The 25467-nt window shown below is 39.5% G+C and overlaps 3 protein-coding genes across 3 annotated transcripts; 2 read left to right on the forward strand and 1 right to left on the reverse strand.

The window, feature by feature from the left end:
* Positions 1-1645: 1645 nt before the first annotated feature.
* On the forward strand, positions 1646-9112 carry LOC121300499 (cytokine receptor common subunit beta-like). Its single transcript, XM_041229069.1, has 12 exons — positions 1646-2325; positions 3639-3755; positions 4049-4193; positions 4432-4607; positions 4968-5119; positions 5238-5394; positions 5686-5806; positions 6049-6224; positions 6331-6470; positions 7035-7188; positions 8786-8882; positions 9076-9112. Exons 2-12 carry the CDS (start codon positions 3701-3703, stop codon positions 9110-9112), a joined length of 1410 nt encoding a protein of 469 aa, XP_041085003.1. The 5' UTR covers positions 1646-2325; positions 3639-3700.
* A 440-nt stretch (positions 9113-9552) lies between these two features.
* Positions 9553-11956, forward strand: LOC121300437. The gene is made up of 2 exons (XM_041229001.1): positions 9553-9671; positions 9923-11956. The coding sequence occupies exon 2, from the start codon at positions 10014-10016 to the stop codon at positions 11283-11285; it is 1272 nt and encodes a 423-aa protein (XP_041084935.1). The 5' UTR covers positions 9553-9671; positions 9923-10013; the 3' UTR covers positions 11286-11956.
* Positions 11957-14354: 2398 nt separating this feature from the next.
* On the reverse strand, positions 14355-25435 carry LOC121300766 (ADP-ribosylation factor-binding protein GGA1-like). The gene is made up of 16 exons (XM_041229599.1): positions 25314-25435; positions 24192-24276; positions 23714-23789; positions 22976-23074; positions 22553-22676; positions 22364-22464; positions 21921-22001; positions 21359-21496; positions 20126-20207; positions 18631-18744; positions 18082-18237; positions 17627-17685; positions 17181-17526; positions 16736-16905; positions 16464-16574; positions 14355-15729 (listed from the first exon to the last, which is right to left on the reverse strand). Exons 1-16 carry the CDS (start codon positions 25372-25374, stop codon positions 15619-15621), a joined length of 1914 nt encoding a protein of 637 aa, XP_041085533.1. The 5' UTR covers positions 25375-25435; the 3' UTR covers positions 14355-15618.
* Between the last annotated feature and the right edge of the window lie 32 nt (positions 25436-25467).

Below are 25467 nucleotides of genomic sequence, written 5' to 3' on the forward strand. Positions count from 1 at the left end.
CCTTTCTGAAGAATAAAGTATAAAATGAGCCAAAAAGGGTTTCTATTCTTATTATTATTACTACTTTGGAACTGCAACGTTTACGAACTGCTCAGTGACATCCTGTTCGCTTGTATTTATTTAAACCAATAAGGTTCTACACTGCCTGCCACAGTTTGTGATCAGGTGAGTGGCAATGCCAAATATCATTAAAGTAACTATCCAACTGACAACACAAGGAAGGGTGCAGGTTTGTAGACCAGCTATAGCCTGCTGCAGGGCCAGCGTCGGGGGGGAGGGGCGCTTTATAAAGATTATAACAAACAGTTTACTAACAAGGTATATAATCACAAATACTTCTGAAAAAAAATAAACACACAGGCCTATCAGCCAACTTTAATTCTCTGTGCAAATTCTTCCATCACACCCCCATTTTCCATAATAGACTTGCCTGGTAAAAAAAAAAAAAAAAAAAAAAAAAATTAAAATTAAATAAAATAACAGCTTGGTGGAAGTAAGCTAACATTTCCACAGTTGTGGTAATAAGTGCATAACATCCAGTATACCGAATACGCCATAAAAACACAAGTCCAGTGGTTCAAAAAAGACAGCTAGAAAGTTCCCAAAAAGAAGCAAAAAATGTTTAAAAAAAAAGAAAGAAAAAGAAAGTGTACAGTAAATGGGTTGAAAGTGGGCCGACAACAGCAGCTGGAAGTGTACTGTGGTAGCGGAACTGCCAACCTCCTCCACACATGAAAAATAAACAATAGCTGAGCCAGAGAAAGACATGAATCAGAGACATGGGATTGGAAATGTACAACAGCAGCAAATACAAGGTCCTGAATCTGTACTGTAAATCCGGGACCCAGTCAGGCACCTTTATGTGATTTTCATGATCCAGCCTTTTGTACCAAAGAGGTAAGAGTTGAAACCATGAAACAGAACCCTGTGCAGCTAAAGAAACTGACGTGGAATTCCCCAGAAATCACACATGAGTTGTTCTCATTTTTGGAACAAAACTTCAATTAGATTTATTTTAGTTTGAGGTTGCATTTTTTGGGGGGGGGTTTGGGTCTACTTCACAGGGCGCAGTGGATCCTAGCACCGGCCCTGGCCTGCTGTAGTACTGAGCAGAACTGCTAATGCGAGTTTAACCAATCCTGGGCAGAAACCAATTGAACACCACTTGTGGCTTCTGTAACTGACTAGAAAGTGTATTGGTTCGGTCAAACCAGGTATTAATAGTTTTTAACGACTAAGCTGTATTAGAAATAATCACTGGGATATATATATATATATATATATATATATATATATATATATATATATATATATATATATATATATATATCCCTACACACAGTATTACTGACAAACCTGCCGGACAGCATGAAAGTGCTGGGAACCCACGACCAGACCACAGCACGACATACATGGCAACATTCCCTATATGGTCAGATCAGTCTCGATTTCCTAGCAAATGTCCTGCGTCCTGATGCACAATTTGAGTCCGGATGTTTACCAATAAAAAACATATATATCTATCTATCTATTGCACAGTAGATTTTCAGAAAACCACACGCTGTGCTCTTTGTGTGCCTTACACATCTGCTGATCGCTAATTTATACAAAGGTAAGAACGCTTCATTATGTCTACTTTTCCTGTGATAGTGGTCCTGTCGTGTTGGAGTTGGGCGGGATACGTCCCCCTCCCCACACCACGGAGAACAGTCCAGCGGAACAGTTTCCAAATGTGTTCGCCGCCGTCATGCACTACTAAGCTGTGACAGCGAGAAGTTTACTTTACTATAGATCATTTCCAAGCTCAGTGACGTAAAGAAAAGGTAGCTCATAATCGGTATATTTCGTAATCTAGAAGGGTGTGTATTTGAGCAATTCTTTGTGCCCTCTTTATGTTTAATACAAAGCAGTTCCTTATAACAGTCCTAGCCCAGTCTGTATTCACCGAGTTGCATTCTTTCGTTTAAGTTTAATGAAAGCAGTTGTTAATCAAACGCATCGTTTTATTTTGTAGCTATCATACAATCACGCAGTGGGGAAAACGTGTCTGTTTTTGGTGAACGAAGGTGGACAACCCTAGTCTTGTTTTTTATTTGTTTTTTTTTCACTTTAGCGTAAAGCAATGGTACGTGTTCTTTAGTTCTTTAGCATGCATTGGCAAGCTATACGTTTTTCTGTAAAAAGAAACAACAAAAATACGACTTTAAATCTCGTGTTAAGTTTTTTTTTTTTTTTTTTTTTTTTTCACACACTTAAATGAGTGTAAAGGATTTAATTTACAATAATAATCAGACCCAACCGGAAAAAGGGTACAAATAAACAAAGGTAAGTTCCTGGGATGAAGTTGCATTAAGTTTGTGTGTGTGTGTTTGTGTTGTGGCATTGTTGCGTGTAGTGAAGTGCGTTGCTGTGTTTATAAATCCTGTGTACTGACAAGGAATTGTTAGTATTGTTTTACATTGAGTTCTAGGCCGTTCTTTAACTATAACCCTTTTCTATGGACTTCTAAAATATGTCCACGAAGAAGTACGTTTAGGACTGGAGAACGGTTTGATTCAAGGTTTGTAAAACCCTTGTAGAACTGAGTATTAGATAACGTTCTTCTATTCAAAATTTGAGGGGTCTGCTTGTAAAATACGTTTTTAGATTCAGACTCTTTCCACAGAAGTGAGACACCATACTTGCAGGTAGTTCAGCTTACAGGCTGTGTGTGGTCCAGCTGTTAATGAAACTGTCCTGAAACCAGGAGGTCCCGGACCCAGCCACGCGACCAAGTTACTTAGCTGCCTTGCTTTTCGGGTGAGGCGGTGTTGCAAGTGAATCTGCAGCTACCCTAGTCTGTGTAAGGCTCCGGCTAAATAGAGAAATATACGTTTTGTTAGTGTAACAAGCCGATCTTTTGGTATGTGAATATTACATATGCAATATCTACCTTCTGTGTGTGTGTGTGTGTATATAGACAGAAATGCAGAAATCTGCTTCACCAATGAATTAAAACAATTAAAAACAAAAGTCAATACATCTGCAGTAGTGTAGATTACCTTGAGGTTGTAAGGCTCTAGCAGGCAGGAGACTGTTGGTATTGTCTTTAGGATTACTGATTAATGGCGGTGTGGTATAGAAAATATAATCTTCTTAGTACTGTTATTGATGCAACGACCTTTAGAGGATGTAACCAAACTGGACTACAAACAATGGCTTGTTATTGTGCACAGAAAGCTAAAAAATAGCAGGGTGTACTAAACAGACAGCAATAACTGATATGTTATATTGTGGTGGGCCCTGCTGCTTTCGCGTGTTGGTATTGCACCAGGAAACGCCAGAACTTCGCTGTACCCTGTTCAGTTTATTTGATATCGGATGAACAAAGCAGGGTTCTTAGACAACAGGGAGTTGCTAATAATGCGGTATGCTGTTAATTGGGACACTTTGTTGTTTAATCTTTATTGTAACTGCAACATCAATGCAGTGTCCTAATTATCTGAATGCAGAGAATGGGGTTATTAAATGTACTGTGCGAAGGCATGCAAGTCAGAGTTCACGAGTAACTTGTATTTCCATTTATCCCTTTGCTGATTTTGATTGCATCTGCTTTTGGGTTTTTTTTTGTTTTTTTTTTTCACCTTTTTTTGTTCCAGAATCAAGACAAAAAATAACTGTGTTTGCTGTAGAAAACATTGAAAAGATCAGTGTCTGCAACATGGATTTGATTACTGTGGTACTTCTATTGCAGCTTGCATACAGAATTGATAAGGGTGAGTGTTGTTAATGAGACTTTTTTTTAAACCTTTACCCAATATGACCATCATTAACAGTTTAACATTATTAATAAGCCCTATTTACACTAATAACAAGGTAAGCTGCATGGTTTTCCAGACCTTGATCAGAACTTATCTTGGACTGTGCAATGATGCTTACAGTAAGATAAAGATAAGAGATAGGGTTAGGGTTACTATTACTGAGATGCCATTGCAAACCCTTTTATTACTACTTGTGAAGGTTTTTTAAAAGGATACATTTGCATTACTGTTATTATATTTAAATACAGCTTATGCAGGCACAGAGCTGCAACCCCAAAGCCTGCAGTGCACCAATGACTATTTAAGAGAAATGGTCTGCACTTGGGATGCTGGGCTGAAAGTGAACTGCAATACTGATTATACTCTACAGTACCAGAAGACAGCTGGATCAAAGTGAGTGAAGTGTTTGTCTCATTATACAGTATTCTCTGTACAGAACCAGACTGCAGTGCAAAGTAGTGCTATTTTAGTTTCACTTTTCTGTTCTAACCTGAAGCATTGAAATATCAAGAATCAGAGAAATCATTCTGCTTCTGTATGCAAAACACCAGCCTTAACAGGGATAATAGCCGATTCCTGCATGCGCAACAAATGTACACTAATTCAGTATTTTAACTGCACACGTTTTCAGAAAGGGCACATGTTTCCCAAACAACTTCAGAGTCGACCCAGAGAGGGAGGGCTTATCAGCGCAATGCATCTGCCGCTTTGCGGTTCCAGGTTTTGACTCCACTGATGAATACAAAGTGGAAGTTTGTTCCGATGGCAGAGGAGTAATGAACAGTACCATTCGCGTTTCTGAAACAAGTAAGTAGGTGGAGAACATGTACTGTACAGAAGAGGTTTCATTCGGTCAAAAAAGAACTGAACAATTAAGTATTTTGTTCTACTGTAAAAACAAATATTCTCAGGGATAAACTGCCTAACTAAAAAAATTAACACCACCCCCATCTGGCTTGCTACCCTCTTGCTAAGCTGTGCTCATACCAGTTGATAACTATACAGTAGTATGGTCTCATTATAATGAAAGTGTAAAAGCACTGGGTATAAGACTACATCTTTCAATCTTAGCAAAAGCTGAAACAAATTAGGCTTCCATTAGAACAACCATTGGTTAACATGTATCAATCTGTCAGATGCTAGAAAACACTTTTTTTTTTTTTTTAGTAAAAACGGCAGCTCCACATATCCTTTCAGTTGTGGAAGACGAAGGTAAAAATTTAACCCTCTTGTGGAACAGCAGGTACTCAAAAAACGAACCCCTGCAAGAGCTTCTGATGTTTGAAGTCATGTACAGAAAGAGAGACAGTCTGACAGAGGTAAAACGACTCGTTCAAACTGCACAAGATGATATTTACCTAAACAATGAGACACCCTGCACACGATGCATCAACTTAATAACAACAACAATAATAATAATCATGCCTTTTTTTTAAGGAATATGAAAAAATAGAGGAACTAGGTGCTGTGAAACATAAGATACCCTGGCTGTCACTAGAAACTGGAAACCAGTATATCTTCAGAGTGCGTGCAAAGCTGGACATGTTTAATGCCACTTGGAGTGACTGGAGCCCTGTTGATATAAAGCCCAAAGGTGGGTAACTGGTTCTGTGCAGTAGCATTAAGGCAGCCTGTGGTTTGTTTGTATATTGTGTATTTCTCTTTCATGGTACCGTTGTTGGTATGAAAGGGTTTGCACCGCTTGGTTAGCTTGCATGTGAATTTAGAGGGTTCTGTTTATTCAGGCTTTTATCCTTTTGTTAGAAAACCATCAAGCGCAGACTTTGCACTGCAGAAAAAGCTGCCCAGGTAACATGCTGTTGTATCCGATATTTTTATGTATTTCTTTAAAACACAAACATCCTTTTCTTTATTATTTATGCAGGGATTCTAATATGTTACAATGACTACATTGACGAAATGGTCTGTGTCTGGAACGCTAGCATGCAAATAAACTGCAGTGGGGAGTACACTCTGTCCTTTACAAGACTGAGACTCCCATTTAAGTAAGTAACTTCTGATTTGAATCTTTCTTTTTTCAGAATATAACCCGTGTGTGCAGTCTCATTGTTAGCTTAGTTTAACAGGAAAGTCGGTCTTTAATTACTGTTCCAACAATAACGGTAATGATATTATTACCTAATTAGGCAGCTCAGTAGGGGCTAGAGACTAATCCAAACTCTTTCAGTTTATCTCACAGTGTGTGTGTTTAAAGTTATGCGTTCCCTTTTTTTTTTTTTTTTTTCAGAAATGATTCATGTGTCCTAAGGAACGTTGGCGTGGGCCCAAACTCTTTATCCACACGCTGCGAATGCAAAATGCCCAAACTTGCAGACGGATTTGTAGTCCATGATATGTACATTGTGGAAGTCTGGCATCGAGAGAATGCGATACTCCTCACACATGTTTTTCCATGTGAAACCAGTAAGTAAGACTTAAAAAAACATTTTTAAAAAAAGAGTACAGTAATTTGTGTCAGCTAACTGAAGAATTGTTTCATTGTTTTTGTGTTTTTATTTTATTGCTGCAGTCAAACCAAGACCTCCTCACAATCTTTCTGTTTCACGGAGTGAAAAAAACAACTTTAACCTTACTTGGAAAATAGGTTCAAATGTCAACGAAAAAATGGATTTTCAAGTCAGCCTCAGAAAGAAGGAGGAACCAGACGAGGTAAGGACAAAAACATGAAACTCCTTGAATTTAAAAAGGGTTACTGCTGTCCACAGACCTAATGGCATAGGTAAAGCAAGGAAAAAATAGGACACAGAGATACATTTAAAGCATGATAAAATCATGGTAAAAGCTTGGACAACACACAGATTTACCAGGAGGAACCTTTTTAAGGGGAATTCATGAATAAGTTCAGAAAACAATGAAGTCCATTAAATTAGATTCTGTGTGCATTTTAATAAGCAGTCATTGTTTTTGTTCAAGTTCCAAAACTATTTCCAAAGCACAATCAGAGCAATGTTTACAATCAGCTCTGTCATATTCTGGGGTTCTAAAAAGTCCAGTGGTGTTCCTGAACAAGCAGCTGTAAGAAAGATAAAAGACGCGTATGTAACCTGTTAAAAGCGTTTCTGTTCTCTTAGCAAAACTGCATACTGTGCACACCACCAGAGATTGTCGACCACATCTTTACTCAGGAATCCTGCATTAACTTAAGAGTACACTGCCGTATATTTTGAGTTTTATGTACTGTTAATATGGTTTGGTTTTTTGTTTCATCCACAGAAAGCACAACTAATAAATGTGTCGGATGTGTCCCTTGAGATAATAAGAAGTTATTTAGACCCTGGACATAGTTACGTGGTAAAAGTCCGGTCATTTTCCAGGGAATATCACTCCCAGTACAGTGACTGGAGCCTGGAGGTCGAGTGGCAAAACTGTAAGTCCATTGGCAGCTCTAAATGCCAGCATGCAGCTGTGTGTCCATTCAAGGATGCACAAAATAAAACTGGAGGACGCTGAAGTAGTTGACTGTTTCGTAGTATCGTAATTGTACTCCATAATGGTAAAGGGGCTCAATGAACCATCCAGGCACTAAAATAGCTCCCTTGAGTGTATCCCTATTATCACCCGAGAGTCTGAGTGTTATTACTTCATCGTCCGCTTGTTTTGTTGTTGCTCTGTGCTTCCCCACTGCCTGTGAAAAGTGTGACTTTGTTAGACACAGACTGCAGGTAGGGAGTGTGTTTCCTGATTGATCACTCAGTACGACAATGCGCAGCATATTTATTTTGTATAACACCTCCTGTTTTTTTAAAGGAAAACTGAACTGCGCAGTCATTTTTCAATCTTCCAGTGGATATACTATGCTAAACTTTTATAAGGGAAATAACAACTTTAGCAACAGGTGCATGGCAAAGAATAAAATAGTTTGAACTGTATAAAACTGGCAGGGAATTGTCCATTACCGTAGTTTCCCTGCTCCAGGTTTCAGTGACTATGTTTGTGTCTAGATGCATACGATCGCAGTGGTTTTATTATTCTCTGAAAGCTGCCCTTTGCACTTACACATGTTGCTAAATGAGACCCAAAGGTGTTGTTTCTCAGTTCTGAGCTTTAAGAGGAGGCAACATGCCATCTACAGTACTAGTTCCTATTCCTTCATTTCTTACCTGTTTAATGTAATCTCAGGTGGAACACTTGCAGTGGGATTTTAAACAGGTAACGAGTCTAACATTAGGAGCCATGTCCATTATATAAAGTTCCTCCCTCTGGTGGAACTTTCACTTGTCAATAATAGGTGTTGATTTGCATCCAGTACCTGCGAGGGGGTGGATTATACTTCGTTTTGGACATGACGCATGTATTGACATTTACACAGAGCTGGCTTTGTTTAAACAACATGCTTAGGGGCTGAACCTTTTAGTTTGCAGACTGCTCATGTCTAAGGGTGTAAAGATAAACCATTGGGAGGAGCTACGTATCGCAATACAGTATGAATCGCGATACCTGCCATGTGTCCTAATGATGCATAATGAGATCAGATGATTGCAATTAAATGAGATAGGGAGGGTATGTATTCATCTGCTGAACTACAATGAGTTTGGTTGTGGTTTTGTTCTTGTATCACCAAACAAACAATGCATGCTGTACCCATATAATGATATATCATCAAATAAAGTCTGTAAAGAGCTGCTAAAGGACGGATCACAAATCATTTTTACTCCAACATTCATTTCAAAGTGGTTAAATCCATTGTGGTACAGGCACTGCTGCCGCCTTTTATTATGATGAAGCAGTCATTCAGCAGATGCTTTTATTCAAAGCGATTTACAGAGACTAGGGTGTGAATTGTGCATCAACAACGGATATCTGAAAGAACAGAGTACAAAGGGGTTGAGTGCCTTGCTCAGGGTCCCACGCAGCTAGGCAGCGGCTGTGCGGGGATTAGAACCAGGGACCGCCTTTTCTTTAACGTTCTGTAATTCCACAATTAAAATCCCTCTTTCCTAATGCTTTCTCTCTGTGCTCTCCAGATCACACGGCAGCGCTTTACTTGTTGAAGATAGCTACGCCTATAGTCTGTGTATCTCTCCTGGTGGTAATCATTTCCTGTTATCTATGCACCCGCATGTAAGTTCAATGCTTTACTTACTTGTTCATGTTTTTCTTTAGCGTATCAATTCTTTTAAAAAAAAAAAAATACCTTCAGTTTTAATACCCTGCCATCTATAATGTTTTGATTTGGAATGAAAGCATTGTGTAGAACACTGTCTGTGTTAGTCCTCAATCTGGTTTGTGTGTGTGTTTTTTTTTTTTTTTGCAGAGCCAAGCTGAAATTGCAAGCGGTGCATGATATTTAACGTACTATTAGTACCCTATCTTTAGGTCTGAGTTTTCATGGTAAATAAAAAGTAAGACTAATTTTAGAAGTCCATTTATTTTGCAATCAGATTACGTTTCTTCATTGATGCAGTTTGTCTTGCATAGAATAAACTTAACTTGCTTTAGCACTGTGACTATTGAATTACGAAATGACAAAAAGTATATATATATATATATATATATATATATATATATATATATATATATATAATATATATATATATATAGATATATATCAGAAAGTTTAACTCCCAGATCTTTCAACGAGAAGTAACCATTCGTTGAAGAAGTTTAATTGTATTTGAGTACTTTGATATTTATATACTGTACTATACTGTGATCTAACTGCAAACTGAGGAGATTCTTACCAGGTTTATCTGCATATCTGTTCATTTCTTCTGAACAAATGGTGTTGTCAATGTGGTGCTTTCATCTTCCCTTTCTCTAGTTGTTGTTTTTGCCCAGCGCTTTCCAGGATACCATCAGCTCACTGGAGATCGAAGGAGGGGCAAATGGAAAGCCCACAGTAAAGCCATGGTGAGCATTTGAAATTGTGTGTTCCGTGACCAAGCTCTCTTCTCACAGCTTTAATGTTGAATCAGTCATGTCTCCGCAAATCAGCGACAGTGAATGGTACATTTGTCTCACAGTTAAGTGTCAGAGCCTCACCATGCATTTAATAGCAAGAAATATTTGATCTGCTCTAACTGATTCATTATCACAATTTACTATTGTGAATGTCTTTGTATTATACATTCGTACAGCTTGAAAATGCATTCCCTACACAGGGTCCATTTATTTAACCTAAACCTCCTGTGTGAGAAAAGCGCTCCAGAGTTCTGTAGTTTGGATGATGACTACGACCAGACCAGCACCTTCATGAAGCAGACAGCTGGAGAACAGCACCAGGCAGTCGAGACTGCTCCGGAATATCAAGGCTGTCCCTTTTCCTGTGATGCCACTGGGTACTACCCTGGCAGCATCAACACATACACCTCAACCCACAACAGGAGCGATGAGGAACAGCCGTTGGGCTTTGAATCTTTAATGCAGGGTTTCCAAGCGGGTGCTGCAGGCAGCAATGTGAAAATAGGCACACGTGCTAGGTATACAAGTGTTGACAGTTGCCCGCCAATAGAGAGTAAAAACAGCCCAGAGGACCTTGGCATAGATGGGCAAGACTCGCCGTTGGCAGGTTTAACTGCTCACGGGTGGACCGAAAGTCTTGTTAAAGATTTGCGGGGCTCAGGGCAATCCTTAAATTCTTGCGAATCGGGGTATAAAAATACTCCTTATTCATGGGTATCTGTTAAGCAAGAGACCGCTTTGCAGAAAGCAAGTTCTCCGGGTTTGGTTTTAAATGTAATCTCTCATGAGTGTCCACACCTAAACAGAGCCATGCCTAAATGGAACGATTCTGCGATATGCTGTGACCTCAGCTACAAAACCCTTGAGAGTCTGGTGCATGAGCCTGCTCCTGATCAGAGTGTGGATAATGCTACCGTGCAGCAGCTTCCAAACCAGAAGACCCATTTAAAACCTCCTGTCCCACCTGCCTTTTGCGCAGCCCCTGTGAAGGACTCTTTGCAGTTATCCTCCCCGGCTGTCGTGAACATTTATGAATACCAGTCGTTCGAGAGCTGCGTAGCCCATCCTCTCCCAAACCAAAACTCACGGCTGCCCGCGTCGGTTTCTCAGCTCGGTTCTGGTCTATCGGTAAATAAAGAGGCCTGGGAACCAGTTAACTGTAGACTGCCATCACCACGAACTGTAAAAGTGATTGATGGCTACCAGAGTTACGATGCCCTTGCAGGAATCATCCAGAGCGGATTCAGCAGGACCCCTGCAGCTGAAAGCCGGCAGATTGAGAACTCCACAGATCAGGGGTCATCTGCTGACAGTCTGATTTCTTGCGATCAAGCCTACAAATCTGTTCATAGCCTGCTTGAAATGACTGCGAGAGAGCTGCCATTCGTCAAAACAATGGAGCAGGATGGGAATGTGGAGGATCGAGGAGTTGACAGTTTCCCGATCCTAGACTTCACAGCATCGAACTTGTGTGTCTCAGAGTGCCAGACCATACAAAGTACAGGTGCTAAGGGCGAAGCTATGCAAGCACCTTCAGACTTTGAGCCTGGCAACTCGACATGATGTCACTCATTGTGCATTCTAGTTCTAACAGTTTCTCCGCCAACACCTCTACAGATGACATTAGCAAAACTGTTTCACATACATCACATCTTCCATGTGCTCATGAGTACCACAGTGTAACAAACCCGACGAAGAACACTGCAGGCGAACATGATGGTCAAAGGTTAGCAAGGGCACTGCTGCCAAACACGGTTCAACCTAAGAGGTCTTGTACTGTCAGTCCATACTGATATGGATCATGTTAATTGTAAAAGAATATTTCTTATTTTGATTTTGCACATCCACACAGTGCTCAAGGATGTATGCCAAATCACAATCTGAATCAAACTGAATGAAAGGCAATCCCTAAACACACTTCACCCAGTGATTTAGATTCGAGTGGCACTTTGCTGGAGAAACGCTCAGCCTGGTTGACATTAAACGGAATCTAATTAAAGGGAGCATTGTGGTCCAGTGGTTAAAGTCCTGCACTTGTAACCAGAATCACAGTACTTCTTGTTGTAAGTGACAGTTCACTATGAAAGGCGCTGTATAGAAATGTATATATTAACAGATAATGATCTTTTTGTGTAGGGTTATGCCCTTTTTATAATTACAGAGTAAGTAGCTTCAGAAGAGTCATTGTAGCTTTTTTATTTATTTATTTTTTTACGTTCCCCTCTTTTAACGTGTTTGTAAAAAAAATTAATAAAAAAAAAATAATTAAAATTTAAAAAAAAAAAAAAAAAAAAAAAAAAAATAAAAAAAAAACAAAAAAAAAAAATAATAAAAAAAAAAAAAATAAAAAAAAAAAATAAAAAAAAAAAAAAAATAAAAAAAAATATAGAATTAAAAAAATAAATTAAAAAAAAAAAAAAAAAGATAAAAAACAAAAAATAAAAAAAAATAAAATAAAAAAAAAAAATAAAAAAAAAAAAATAATTAAAAAAAAAAAAAAAAAAATGTTTTTAAAAAAAATTTTAAAAAAATAAAATAAAAAAAAAAAATAAATTAAAAAAATAAAAAAAAAAAAAAAAAATAAAAATAAAAAAAAATAATAAAAAAAAAAAAATAAAAAAAATAAAAAAAATAAAAAAAAAAAAAGATTAAAAAAAAAAAAAAAAAAAAAAAAAAAAAAAAGATTATAAATAAAAAAAAAAAAAAAAATTTTTCAGGGATCTGGAAAGGCAGCTCAGTGCCCGGCACTTAGGATTCTCCAGGCAAGCGCAAAGACAGTTCAACTACAGGTACAGGCAGATTGTACCTACTGCAAATGGCTGCACACCTCAAACAAATAGGAAGAGAAATTTTTTAAAAAGCAATTCAATATGGAACATCAAACATCTTACTTTTAAAAACGAACATGCATGCACAGCTTAAAAAAGCTGTTTAGTTTTTCATATGCAGTTTAGGTCCTGTTGTGCAATCTTGGCCCTTTTCAGCCGTGCAGAACGTGCTCAAAACCACGTATGGAACAGGTACATGGGTGTGATAAATGGTTACAATCTGGTCAATATGGTTACAAGACTCTGGTCAGGTTTGTGCTCCCAGTACTGCAATCATACACCATCCTGTGTGCTGGGAAAGTGTTAGAGGAGAGTACGTGCAGTATCACGTATTAGAAACAGTTCAAAAGGTTTTACTAGTTTTCAACATCCTGTACACTACATCACACTTTAAACCGCACAGCTCTCTGTACACAAATATAATATTGTTGTGACTTTTGTGCTTGTCAATGTGTATTTTTTTTCTGAATAGTTTTATGTTGGTGAGAACGGTGTTATCTGTGGGGTTATATGCTGGCTTTAAAAGGGCCTGCTATGGGATTTACGGCCCTGCTATTTAGTGACAATAAGTTTTGTCAGGTAAAATAAAGCAAAACTACCATGCTTGTACAATTCTGTATCAGCGATTTGCAGGGTCTGTATATAATCTGTTATTCCACTGTTAGGTGCCCACACAACAGTAATGTTCAAGTTGTCAATATTATATATTATAATATTATTATGTATATATATATATATATATATATATATATATATATATATATTTTTTTTTTCCCCCCCACACAAGGACTGTTTTCAATATTTCATGGTTTGTTTCATGAATCAGACAGTGAAAGACGGGGAGAGGCACTGTACTATTAGATTCCATATTTCATCAATAAATAGAAACCTTGATGGCACTTTTTTTTTTCCTTTTGTCAACAATGAAGAATATTTTGAACAACCCAAACCTTTGCACACAAAGAGTTCTGTTCCCAGAAGTGGGTCTGTGTGTGTGTGTGTGTGTGTGTTTATCTTCACTGATTGCCTTTCCAGTAAATCTTCAGGAGTCATGACTGACAGGCCCAGGCTTGCTTTGTGAAGTCCACATGAAAATGATTCACCTGTATTAGAGGGCTGCTGGGAATGTTAGGTGAAGAACAAAAAAAAAAACCTTTGTGTTTAAATGGGCAATTCTGCAAAATGTATTTTACAACAAAAGGTAACTATTTGGGCCATGCTGATATTAATCAGTACAGTATTATATATCACGCACTGTAAAAATATTTAAGTTACCTTTAAGGGTTTCCCAATATTTCAGTACACCCTATCCTGTGTATAACAGTCAGGTTCAAATCCCAGCTCACCCCAAGCAAGTCACTTCACCTCCTTGTCCTCCCTCTTTATATAGTAAAGCACTATATAAAAATAAAGACTATTATTATTATCGCTCTCAAGAAAAAGACACTACTGTATAGCACCATAGCAGAAATAGCCTGGTGAGTGCTCCCCTCTGCTGGCTGGTGCAGAAAAATTCTTTTTGCACAGGTAGATGAAAACCATTTTACTGAAACATTGTCAGGACACAGACTACGAAAACTGGAGGAAATCGTTTTAATAGAGCAAGCATCTTATTTCATAGTGCTGTATACATCTTTACAAAATGTGAAACCTCGAAGAAGCCTGCCTCAAAGAGATTTTAAAAAGATACGTATTCCCACTGAAATATGGCAGGGCCAATCTTGTTATTACAGGTAGATAGCAGTCTAGTAATTTAGTTTTTACAGAGACATAACAAAAATAAAGAGGTCTGGTCACCAAGGCATCAGGGAGATAAAAAAAGGCAAGCTTTTATTTAAAAGATGCAGCTTGTACACTTGCATTATTACACATGAAAACAACTCAGCCGTGCGAGAACATCCTTCAGAAGAGACATTGGGTCATATTCATAATGAAGCATTATACTGCCAGCAACTGCAATGGGGTCCCATGCCTTTACTGGCACGGTAATACTCCACGCTGTTTGTAACTAGCTGGTGATGCAAACAGGGCTGTATTTGGTTTTTGATTGATTGGGTTATTACAGTTACACTGTATCCCCAGTATGACTTTGCAAGCAGCTGTGATCAGACCACCTTCAATTTAAACTGTTATGTAACCTTCATGACGTCACACAAATTAGCTGCTAACACAGCGAAAATGTAACATACGAGGCTGGTCTTGAGCCACAAAGCTATCTAAATAATACAAATGTTTTATTCTGCTCATGTCTGGCGAAAGCACAGGTTAATGCAACGTGCCTCTTCACAGCACTAGAGAAACAAGACCTCTTATTTTATTAGAAGAACAGTCCCAGAAGAACAACTAGGAGGGTTTTATGTATTGATTATTCTTGAAGCAAGTGGTCAGCCTGACCCTTGGCAGATTCTTCATGGTTCTTTGTTGTCGTCAGACAGCTTTAAATGTTTGATGCAGCTGAATAAAACACACAACCTTACTCACAGATCACAAGTGCCTCGGGTAACTGCAACGCTTTACAACAACCGCCAGTAATTCAAGCTAATAATAATTTATAGCAATTTTTTATTGAATTCATATTTAATTTGCATGAAGTAAACATAAATCCATAACACCTTACAACTGGTTTATACTGAAAACGCTTTAAAGTAAGTGTTTACTAGGGAAGAATTCATTTTAGCTTCAATAGAAATTACTAATGACTTCATACGAGTTCAAATTCAACAGGAAATCTGTGCGCTAATAGTAATCGTAACTAAATTACTGAAACGTATTTTAAAGTGCTGCAGTATATCATACAACAGGGATGGAAATAAGACTCCTATTGCACAGTAGTTTCACCCCTTCCAGGTTTTACTACAAGCTTGATTAGCCCCGGTGTGTCGTCTTATAGTAAAACCACAAATGGATCAAACTGCTATGCAATAGGAGTCGTGTTTCCGCTCCTGTACAGTATACCAATGGTGTTCATTTTGAATCTCTTCTAGCACTCGGCTCTTTCATGATGTTCGTATTTGGAACCCGTTTACTCTTTGCACAGAGTCCCGGCGGAGAGGGTCAGCAGGTTCCCTTCAGTGATCGGTCCAGGAGCCGATTTCTGGAAAGTGCTCCACCTCTCCAGCCTCGCAGAAGGACTGGCCGCCTTGTGTGAAGCTCAGCTTGAACCTTAACCGCACCTTCTCCTAAACACAAAACCATACAGTCCTCTTACTAGACACGCTAGTGGAAACATGGATATATTTGACAGGTAGAACAGGCTGTTTCCTAGTCTTTCTTTTGAGAAACACCAGAAGACACAACGTAAATTGCATGAGAATCGTCTCTACCAGAAGTCTCTTTCAATGTCTTCAAGTCTCTATTTTTAACCATTGAGGTGTAAGGTCTCTCTTTGCTTTGTGCATTGCGTTGGGCTCAGAGACACAAGAGCTGCTGTTTAAACAAATGTCTGACGTCTTACAACAGATCGTATTCCGGTTGGCTCCTCGTAAGCAGCTCCACAGCTGTCAAATCCCTTAATAATGTCAAGTGTAAATGCAAGCTCAGTTTCCTACACCCCTCTTTGATTGAATCTACTTGTTTTTTTTTAACTAGTTCCTCAGTTTACACAACATACAAGACTAAACCTCATCTAGCAATAAGAACATAAGAAAGTTTACAAACGAGAGGAAGCCATTCGGCCCATCTTGCTCGTTTGGTTGTTAGTAGCTTATTGATCCCAGAATCTCATCAAGCAGCTTCTTGAAGGATCCCAGGATCCCAGTCAGCTTCAACAACAATAACTAACAAATCACTTTGCATGCCCTGGCAAGAATACTCCTACAACAATTACTAAATAATTTATTATTATTAATAATAATAAAATAATAATAATAATAATAATAATAATAATAATATAGTAAGTGTAGCATGCTCTCACCTTCTGTGGATTGGTTAACAGCATGACCTGGGAGATGGCAGCAGGGGGCAGTATAGGGTTAAAAGCAGGGAGTTCTGAGCTGGTCGCTGTCTGCAGCTTGATTCTCATAGCCTGCAATGCAAGAAAGCATGTCATTGAGCATGGTTACCACGGACACCAGTGGAAGATTAATCAGGCTGCAGGGGCCATTACTGCTACCTCTGTTCCTTTAAAAGGCCACAGCACGCTTTGGAACTGCTGTCTGGTTACAGGAACGGAACTGTCTGGCTCACCTTGGGCACCGCAGCCTGGAATACAATATTCCTGATGGGGAGAGGGGAGGTGCTGAGCATGGACAGCACAGTCACCAGCACGTCAGGGCGGCCAGCAGGGGGGTCTCTGGCAAAGTGCAGCATCACTCGGAAGCCGTTTTTATCATAGGCTGTGACTGGAAGAATGCCACCTGTTGGAGAGACTACTGCATTACACACAACTGCACTGTAACTGACTCAGGGCCCTTTCAAATTCAAAGCCTAAGCATGGCAATCAAATTACACACACTTGTTCAGCTTTATATTAAGAAAATGAATTCAACTTTCTACCCTCAATGAATGATTAATTTCATCAAAAATCTTGTATCTGCTCCAAACCATAAAGCAGTGGACAGCACAGTACTGTGTGCCAAGATCCTTTAATGCTGCAAGCTGTTTTGAAGCTGGATAACAAAATATGGCTTACCTGGCTTAATGGAGTCCAGTGAAACGAAGACGTCAGACAGAGAGCCGTGCAAGGGCTCTCCCTGGGCGGGGCTGACAGGTTTAGTGTGCCGTGCCGAGCTTGTGATTGGATGGTTCTGGAGGTCACCCAGGGCTGACCTGGGCTGTAGGAGAGGCCTGGACTGTGCTGTGTCCGTACTCTGCACGTACCCAGGCTTGGTTAGCTGAGCCTGTGGTGACAGAGGCCATCGCGAGGAGTCTCTTCCACACAGCCACAGGTGGTCCTGCATACTGCCCTGGCTGCTGCTCACTGCGGCTCTCAGCCCTTCAGGACTCTTACTACCACTGAACCCACTCTGGCTCACAGGCTGGACAGATCAGACGAATCAGAAACAAAACCAGACAGATCAGTGTGCAAGTCTAGAATAGGAAAACGAAGAAATCCGTTGAAAAAACAATACATCCTACCTGATCTAACGCCAAGTTATACATTCCTGAAATCAGTGGGAAAGATGGGCTATCCAGTCCTGGGAAAAATTATCAAATTATGAGCCTTTTTATCCTGGATCCATGCAGGTGTGGTGGTCTATACGCAGCTATATATCCTGTGTATAGACCACCCCCCCCCCCCCCCCCCCCCCCCCCCCCCCCCCACACTTTACTAAAAGATACAGTCAAATCCAGCCTAGTCCTCTCCTGGATATATCGCCTATTATTACTATTATATTACTATTAAAACGGTCCTTTATGCATTACAAACCCAAAGCAGTTTTATGACTATCAAACTTCTTTAAAATAACCCACGAGTATAACTCAGCACATACAATACTGCACACGGTATCTGCACAGTGATTAAACCTTGGCTACTTTTGCACAGCAGCAATAGCCACAAGTACAGCAATGTGACGGAGATGAAGACAAACCCAACGACATGAGCTCTTCATCCAGCAAGGAGGTGGGGAGATTGCCTCCTCTGCACTGGGGGCTCTCGCAGGACCCCGTGCTGGGACTGGACTGCGACTCCAGCTCTGCCAGGTCTATGAGGTGGTAACTCTTGATAGCACCTGGGCTCTGTGGAGCTAAGAGAAACAAAGCATGCATTTAGATTTAATTTACTATCGCCTTTATAAAGCAGCTCTGTATTAAACTTCTCATAGGGCATGCAAGCTAAATGCAGAGTGCTTGGGCACAGTTGTACAGAAGATAATTATCACTATTTTTTTCTGAAAACATGTTTTTAATGCCTCAGTGTCATTGCATTTCAAATTAGTAATTAGAAGATAGTAACATATCGTGCACTTAAAAATGAAAACGCTTTTAAATGGGAACATTTACTTTAATCCACCCACAAAAAACAGAAGAAAATAACTAAGAATAGTTTAAATTCATATAACAACAACCAATGGGCAAAGCTTCTGTATTCTGCATTAGGGCAGGCAGTATATGTTCTAGAAGAGGTCGTGTACGCGTACCTTTTGTCTTGGACTGGTCACTTCCACTATTCCCATTCACTTCTCGTCTTTCAACAAGCTCTTGATATAAATGAACTACCAGGGTCAGTTTGTCATTCGCTTGGAGGATTTCCGCTGGAAGATGAAAGAGACAGCTCTATCAAACACTAGAACCGAACGAACAAGCACTTCGTAGAACACATACCCACCTTGTTAAAAGAATACCGGGCTAGGGTTATTGTAGAAATGTCTACTGAGCAGAGTGAGTGTGTTAGTCCTAAAGCTGGACGACAGGGTCTCACTTCAAAGCTTTCTCAAATAAACTGCACCCATTAAAATGGAATAAACAGCAAATCGAGATACAAGGTCAACTTTTTTTTATATTTAATGCAGTAACATTGTTAATGCTTCTGTGGTTAAAGTTTTGAATATTTTGAATGCAGTTTGGCAGGGGGGGGGTTAAAATCCCCTCCCTGCCAAATTGAGGTGCAGACTTGACCGCAGCAGTACCCTTCCATGCCTTACCAGTGCACCCTAGTGCCAGTGTGAGTCAGCCCAGCCCATCATCCAAGACTGCTCTGTCCTCAAGCAAGGTTCACACTGCAAGCCAGAGTCCCAAATGACTATATGTTTTGTTTTTCAAGTACTATATAGTACCAATAAATCCTAAACATTGTGTTTCCACATGCATAAAGGGCTCTCAGCTTCTCACGTCATATTTGCCTTGCAAGACAAACAACTGCTATTAAATCTGTACAGAATGGAGACAAGGCAGTTGCTATCTCTGACTTGTATCTCTCACCTGTTTAAGTATTTTGGAGCACGGTGCTTTCAGCAGGGCTGTGCTTTTCTCCGAGGTAAAACGCTGCAGACTAGCAGCTGTAAATGGGGAAGTTTGCACTTTTACGCTTAATTGCACCAGCACACCAGGACTGGGATTCCCCTGCCTCTAGACTACAGTGCCGCTGTGCCTCCCACACTCCCAAGCAGGAAAAGTAATAAGCAGGCTAACAGGGTTTCAAGAGAATTATCAAAAGAAATCTCCAAACACACAGGAATTGAATTTCAACAAAAAAATAAAAAAATTATAAATAGCTTTTTGAATTTTAAAAACAAATAAATTTAAAAAAATAAAATATATATATATATATATATATATATATATATATATATATATATATATATATATATATATATATATATATAAATGCAAAGGCAAAAGCACAGTATGCACAGTGTGGAAAAACTAAGCAGGTAGAAGACAAGGTGCTGTGATTGACTCCTTGTGTAAACCAGTGTCTGTAGGTGCTCAGTAACCTTAACAGTGCTCCTGGATCCTGTGACACAAGATGCCATACTGCCCGACACCCAGCGTCTCTTGTTGCTGCCTGTCAAGTTTCATTGCCCAGCGTCACATACCCACTAGCCTTCTCAACCCCTGGAACCCTGGTACATCCCTGAACTTTTCCAGTTCCTTTTGCACTACCCTGCAGTTAAACACAAGAGGATTCCGCACCCAGTGCTTCGTCGTTATCAACAGTGTCTCCGGCCAGTCGGAAAAGGGTCGGTCTCAGCTTCTCACACTTGTCATACAGGCCCTGCAGCGAATGCAAAACCAGGTGAATCCCTTCACAGTGCAATCCTGAAGCTCATACACATTTATCAGCAGTGTGAAACAACACGTGGGATGATGTTATTAAACACAGGAAAGGCTCTAGCTTCACAGCATTTATCTTTAGCTACACAGCAAAAGCAATCTAACGATCTATCAGTTATATCATGTATAAGCATCATTGTGATGGGGCTGTGCTAACTAGACTTGACTGATCCGTTAATACCTAAAAGCCCATCAGTTGCTAAAAGCCCATCATAATGCTGCAGATAAAAAAAGGACCCGCTTACTCCTGTTATCACACCTCCAGTGTGGTGAGTCACATGACATGAACGCAGTCAGACCACTAACTGACAGACTTCGTACCAACAACTTTACATTTCATAACGTTGTCGTTGAGATACATACTGCACTTTGATATATAAAACGCAGGCAAAGAACCAAAAGATCTTCAACAGATTATATTCCAAGGTCTACTATCTAACAAGAGCTAAGAAATTGATTGATTTAAAAACCTTGGTATGTGCTCTAATACTAATAATTACTCTAACCCTAGCCCTAAACCTAACCTTAACCCTAACACTTACTCTAACCCTACCCCTACCCCTACCCCTAACCCTAACACTTACTCTAACCCTACCCCTAACCCTAACACTTACTCTAACCCTACCCCTACCCCTAATCCTAAAACTTACTCTAACCCTACCCATACCCCTAACACTTACTCTACCCCTACCCCTAACACTTATTCTAACCCTACCCCTAACCCTAACACTTACTCTAACCCTACCCATACCCCAAACACTTACTCTAACCCTACCCCTACCCCTAACCCTAACACTTACTCTAACCCTACCCCTACCCCTAACACTTACTCTAACCCTACCCCTAACCCTAACACTTACTCTAACCCTAACCATACCCCAAACACTTACTCTAACCCTACCCCTACCCTAACCCTAACACTTACTCTAACCCTACCCCTAACCCTAACACTTACTCTAACCCTACCCTTACCCCTAACCCTAACACTAACCCTAACCCTACCCCTAACCCTAACACTTACTCTAACCCTACCGCTACCCCCCCACCCCCAACAATGCTGGTCTCTGTGCTGAGAGCTTCTTCAAGCCTCACCTTCATGATGTCTCTGTCGCTGTCGGAGATGTCCCTGCTCCTGTAATTAGTCAGCATCTCATTCAGGAGCTTCGTGTTCTTCTGAACCTCTTCAATGGCGTTTATTCGTTTAGACACCTTCTCCATCTTCTCTTGGTCCTGGCAAAAAAAAAAAAAAAAGGGCAATTTTTACAACGCCAATTTATTTTTGAAAGTTAAAATTTAGCTTTGAAGTTTTTAAATTTTACTTTTAGCTGCTTTTGTTTAAAAGACTGTAAAAGTTTTAACGTTTAATGGTAAAAAAAATTAATTAAATAAAAAATACTCTTAAAACAGTGTTTTTTTTACTTAACATTTAACCCAAAATGTGAAAATCGAGTGTGAAAATTGATGTAACAGTTTAAATAAAAACCAAAGTAAATTATAAAGATCACTATAAATATGAAATGAAATACATTACAGCTTCAGCATTGTTTCCCAGTTATATCAACCAAACTGTCCACAAGAATGCCGATCCATAGTGTAATGAAACAGCAATGTCCCTCCTAGCCTTGCCCAGCAGGCTGCTGTTTGCACACTGTACCTCCTTCACTGTATTCTTAATCAGTCTGTTGGCAGCCTGGAGGTCGTCAGGATGGCTACTTTTCAAAAGCCTGGCTAAAAGCTTTAAAACAGAGAGATACTGAGGATCAGGAACTGGACTGCACATGTGTACATTCTTTCAGCTCCCTGTCCGGCTCAACCTACAGCCAAAGCTATCAACTCCGCTCCAACGCAAAGCCAGGAATGCTAAACTCAGATTTTGTTGGTTGTTTATAATAAATCTACAGTTATGCTTCCATATGAGACTGAATATCTTAAATAACTACAGTCCTGAATAAACAGATGACTCGACAGGAAATATTAAAATGATATTTTTCACAGCCTTGTACATAAACTGTAATACCGTGTCCGTAATCAGCAGAATTAATGCAGTAACACCCAGCAGGGAGCACCATTAGACCATCTGTAAGATTAGAAAACTACCTTGGATTTATCTTCCTCATCAAACACCGAGCTTCCAGTTCTTGGACAAGGAGGTGGCCACAGTGTGTTCTCTGGTAACTTGGGGTCTTTTTTTATAATACCTAAGAAGAAGAGGGGTATTCGTTTGGTGGTTAGATTGAGGCAGGCTGTTGCCTAGGGTTGGAATTGCACCTCATAAAGTGTACAGACCTTGCTTCTTCAGCATGTGATAGGCTTCCTTTATTTTAACATCTTCTGGAAGCCACACAGTCCAGCTGTACAGTGTTTGTTCAAGCCTTGATTTCACTTTCTCCGTACTCCACGTTCCCAGATACTGTGACAATGAAAAACGCACTGTGATCATTGGACCCGGGTTCAATTCCAAACTGGGATACCCATGTTAAACGAGTCCAGCTGGTCTCAGCCTACCTCAGACCGGGAAAATGAATTTTCGACATCAACAAAATATTGGAACCAAAAGAAAAACTTTTTTTTTTTTTAAATTCTGCTATTATAAATGTTACTATTGATATTATTATAATTATTATTACTGCACAGACTGAAGAACATGAGCAATTCTTCACCCCACCAGTGCTCCTAGAATTAATAATAATACCACATTGATTGCTGTACCTTTGGTGACAAGACTTTGATCAATTCATTCAGAAATCGGAACTTTCCAGCTTCACTGTGAAACCTTTTCCCGCAGTTGTTCATGCAGGTCTCCAAAATCTAGAAACAAAATGTAATAAAACAAACCCTATGTATATTGTATATCTGAAATAGAAACACATGTATAAGAGATAAAGCACATCTCCTGCTCACCAGCCTCTGATCTTGTATGTAAACGAGGTGGAAACGAGAACAGATTCTACAATATAGCCTGGGAGACGTGTTACTGAGAGCTGCCCATTGAAGCCAGCCCCGTGACTGGAGTGGCACTGCCACTGAACCATATTACTGCAGCCTTCTTGGTACGCTAGAGGCTTCTGAGGTTTTCTGTTTCTTTCTTACAGCCCCCGTATCTGTATTGTTATAATCTGCTGTGCTAAAAGAAAAAAAGCATGGGGAACTTTTTTTTTCATTATGTGTTACTTTTGCTTAATATACATCCAGTCTGGCATATGTGATACATTATCATATTTATACAATAAGTGCGAACACCTTCCCTTTTTAACATTACCTTAATCACCAGGACAATTGTTCAGAGATTCTAGCCCAAAATTGGTGATGACAAAAGATTTAACAAAAATTATTAACATGATGTGTGTGTGTGTGTGCGCGCAAGCTGATGTTTTTGTTCTGGTAGGAACATCACACTTATCATGGAACAACACATATTCCAACATCACTTGTAAAGCAAGCACTTACTGTGAGTGCCTGCAGCGCCTCCTTCTCTTGAGGTGATTGGATTTTATGAGCCAGGAGGCGAGTAGCAATCTGTGGGCTTAAAAAAGTGAGAACATACCCTTTTAGATCATTTTAACACCTAACACACTCACACAATACAGGAACATTAAGCACACCGGTCCTTGAAATGTGCAAAACACAAACAGATAATTAATGTACAGAAAATAAAACCTAGATCTCTTTTAGTGCACAAACATGTGAGTTAAAACCGCTGGTGGAGCACCTGGGTGGCAATCAGAATTAGAATGCATGAACAGCCCTGTGCAAACTTCGTGATTACAGCATGCATGTCCTTGTTAAGTGTGGCGCAGAACACAGTACTGAAAAGGGTCTGGTTGCTGTGTATACTACAGCATGTCTGGCTGCTTTTCATTTTGGTATAATACACTGTTCACACCGTCCAGGGTATGCAGACAGACTGGTGCATCTGGGAACATACCCTTCTAGTTCTTTGTTAACCTGCTCATAGAATCCTTTGATGAATTCCCACTTCTCCTCCTGGTTACTGGGGTCTGTGGCTCTGTCTGAAAACAGAGAAGGGGGAAAGGCATGACTGTTACAGTATTTGCCTGGATCAAGAATCAAGGGTTGTGAAGCGGATAAAATACACAGCACAGCTGGCTTTGTCGTGACAAAAGCCCGTGAAGTTCCCGTGCACTTGGGAGTGGCAGTAAAGAGAAGTGCATTCTGAGTGTCTTTAGAGGACACGTCAGGGATGCACAAAATCCTCTACATCGTGTATCATACATTGCATTAGAACTTTCAACTAAACCGTGCAATGCAAGTTTAATACTCTAGTTTCTGGTTTTGAAGGAAAACATGAATGTGCTGCAGTATACTGCAGCACTCTGTGTACTTCAGCCAGTCGTGCTTCCGGTCGTGTAGTCGTGCAGAAGACTGTGCTGAACTGTGGTCTGCAGCTCCACATCATACGTAGCACTTCCTGTTTTTTAATACATTTATATCTCCGTTTACAGTTTACACTTTAAAAGTTTGCTACTTATTCGATGCGTGGCATATCACTTATTTAACAATAACGATAAATAATATGATTCACCCACACCTTATTAAACGCATTAACCCTAAACTAACCACATGTCTAAGCATTATTTACATGCTGTATTAAACACAAAATTAATGAACTCACTAAAAAACGTATACTGTAGCTAATATAGTGGTTATAGTATGAAACAGTGCCAGCTCTAATGTAAAATGCAACCATTTGCAAAAAATAATAATTGGCTACTTCCAAAATATACAGTTGCAATGTAAAATCAGTCTACATCCTCAAAACATATCACCTTTGTATTTTACATAGTGATATATAGTGTCGGATTTAAAAAATCAATAAAAAATACGAATATTACAAAGCTAAAATGCGTTTGTTATTTTTGTTCTATTTACTCTAAAGTTACTGTTCTTCCTGGTTTAAAAAAAAAAAAAGTTCCACGCTTTAAAAAAAACACGACCCTCCACTGACACTTCATCACACCCCGCCCGGTTTAAAGGTTAATTAAGTTTAATAATAACTCGCTTAGTTTGAAATGTTTGAAAAACTTACTGAGCCAAGATTCTAAAGTTTCTTCTCCAGCCGCCATGTCCTGCAGACCGTTTTCACGCATAGCGTTCAAAGCGCCTACTGTACCTTTAAGAGGACTCCTGTTCAATTTTAGGAGGCAGACTGAAGGCACTTGACTATGCATGTGACAGTGATT

This window comes from Polyodon spathula, chromosome 26 (genome assembly GCF_017654505.1).
Source record: "Polyodon spathula isolate WHYD16114869_AA chromosome 26, ASM1765450v1, whole genome shotgun sequence".
Lineage (NCBI taxonomy): Eukaryota > Metazoa > Chordata > Actinopteri > Acipenseriformes > Polyodontidae > Polyodon > Polyodon spathula.

Excerpts from the sequence above, each read along its gene's own strand:
- LOC121300499 (XM_041229069.1), top strand. The coding sequence starts at position 3,701 with ATGGATTTGATTACTGTGGTACTTCTATTGCAGCTTGCATACAGAATT. Across the intron at positions 4,608-4,967 it reads CATTCGCGTTTCTGAAACAA|TAAAAACGGCAGCTCCACAT; the intron begins GTAAGTAGGTGG and ends TTTTTTTTTTAG. Across the intron at positions 5,807-6,048 it reads AGACTGAGACTCCCATTTAA|AAATGATTCATGTGTCCTAA; the intron begins GTAAGTAACTTC and ends TTTTTTTTTCAG.
- LOC121300766 (XM_041229599.1), bottom strand. The coding sequence starts at position 25,374 with ATGCGTGAAAACGGTCTGCAGGACATGGCGGCTGGAGAAGAAACTTTA. Across the intron at positions 18,238-18,630 it reads TGACCAGTCCAAGACAAAAG|CTCCACAGAGCCCAGGTGCT; the intron begins GTACGCGTACAC and ends TGTTTCTCTTAG. Across the intron at positions 16,575-16,735 it reads TCCAGGCTGCGGTGCCCAAG|GCTATGAGAATCAAGCTGCA; the intron begins GTGAGCCAGACA and ends CTTGCATTGCAG.
- LOC121300437 (XM_041229001.1), top strand. The coding sequence starts at position 10,014 with ATGAAGCAGACAGCTGGAGAACAGCACCAGGCAGTCGAGACTGCTCCG.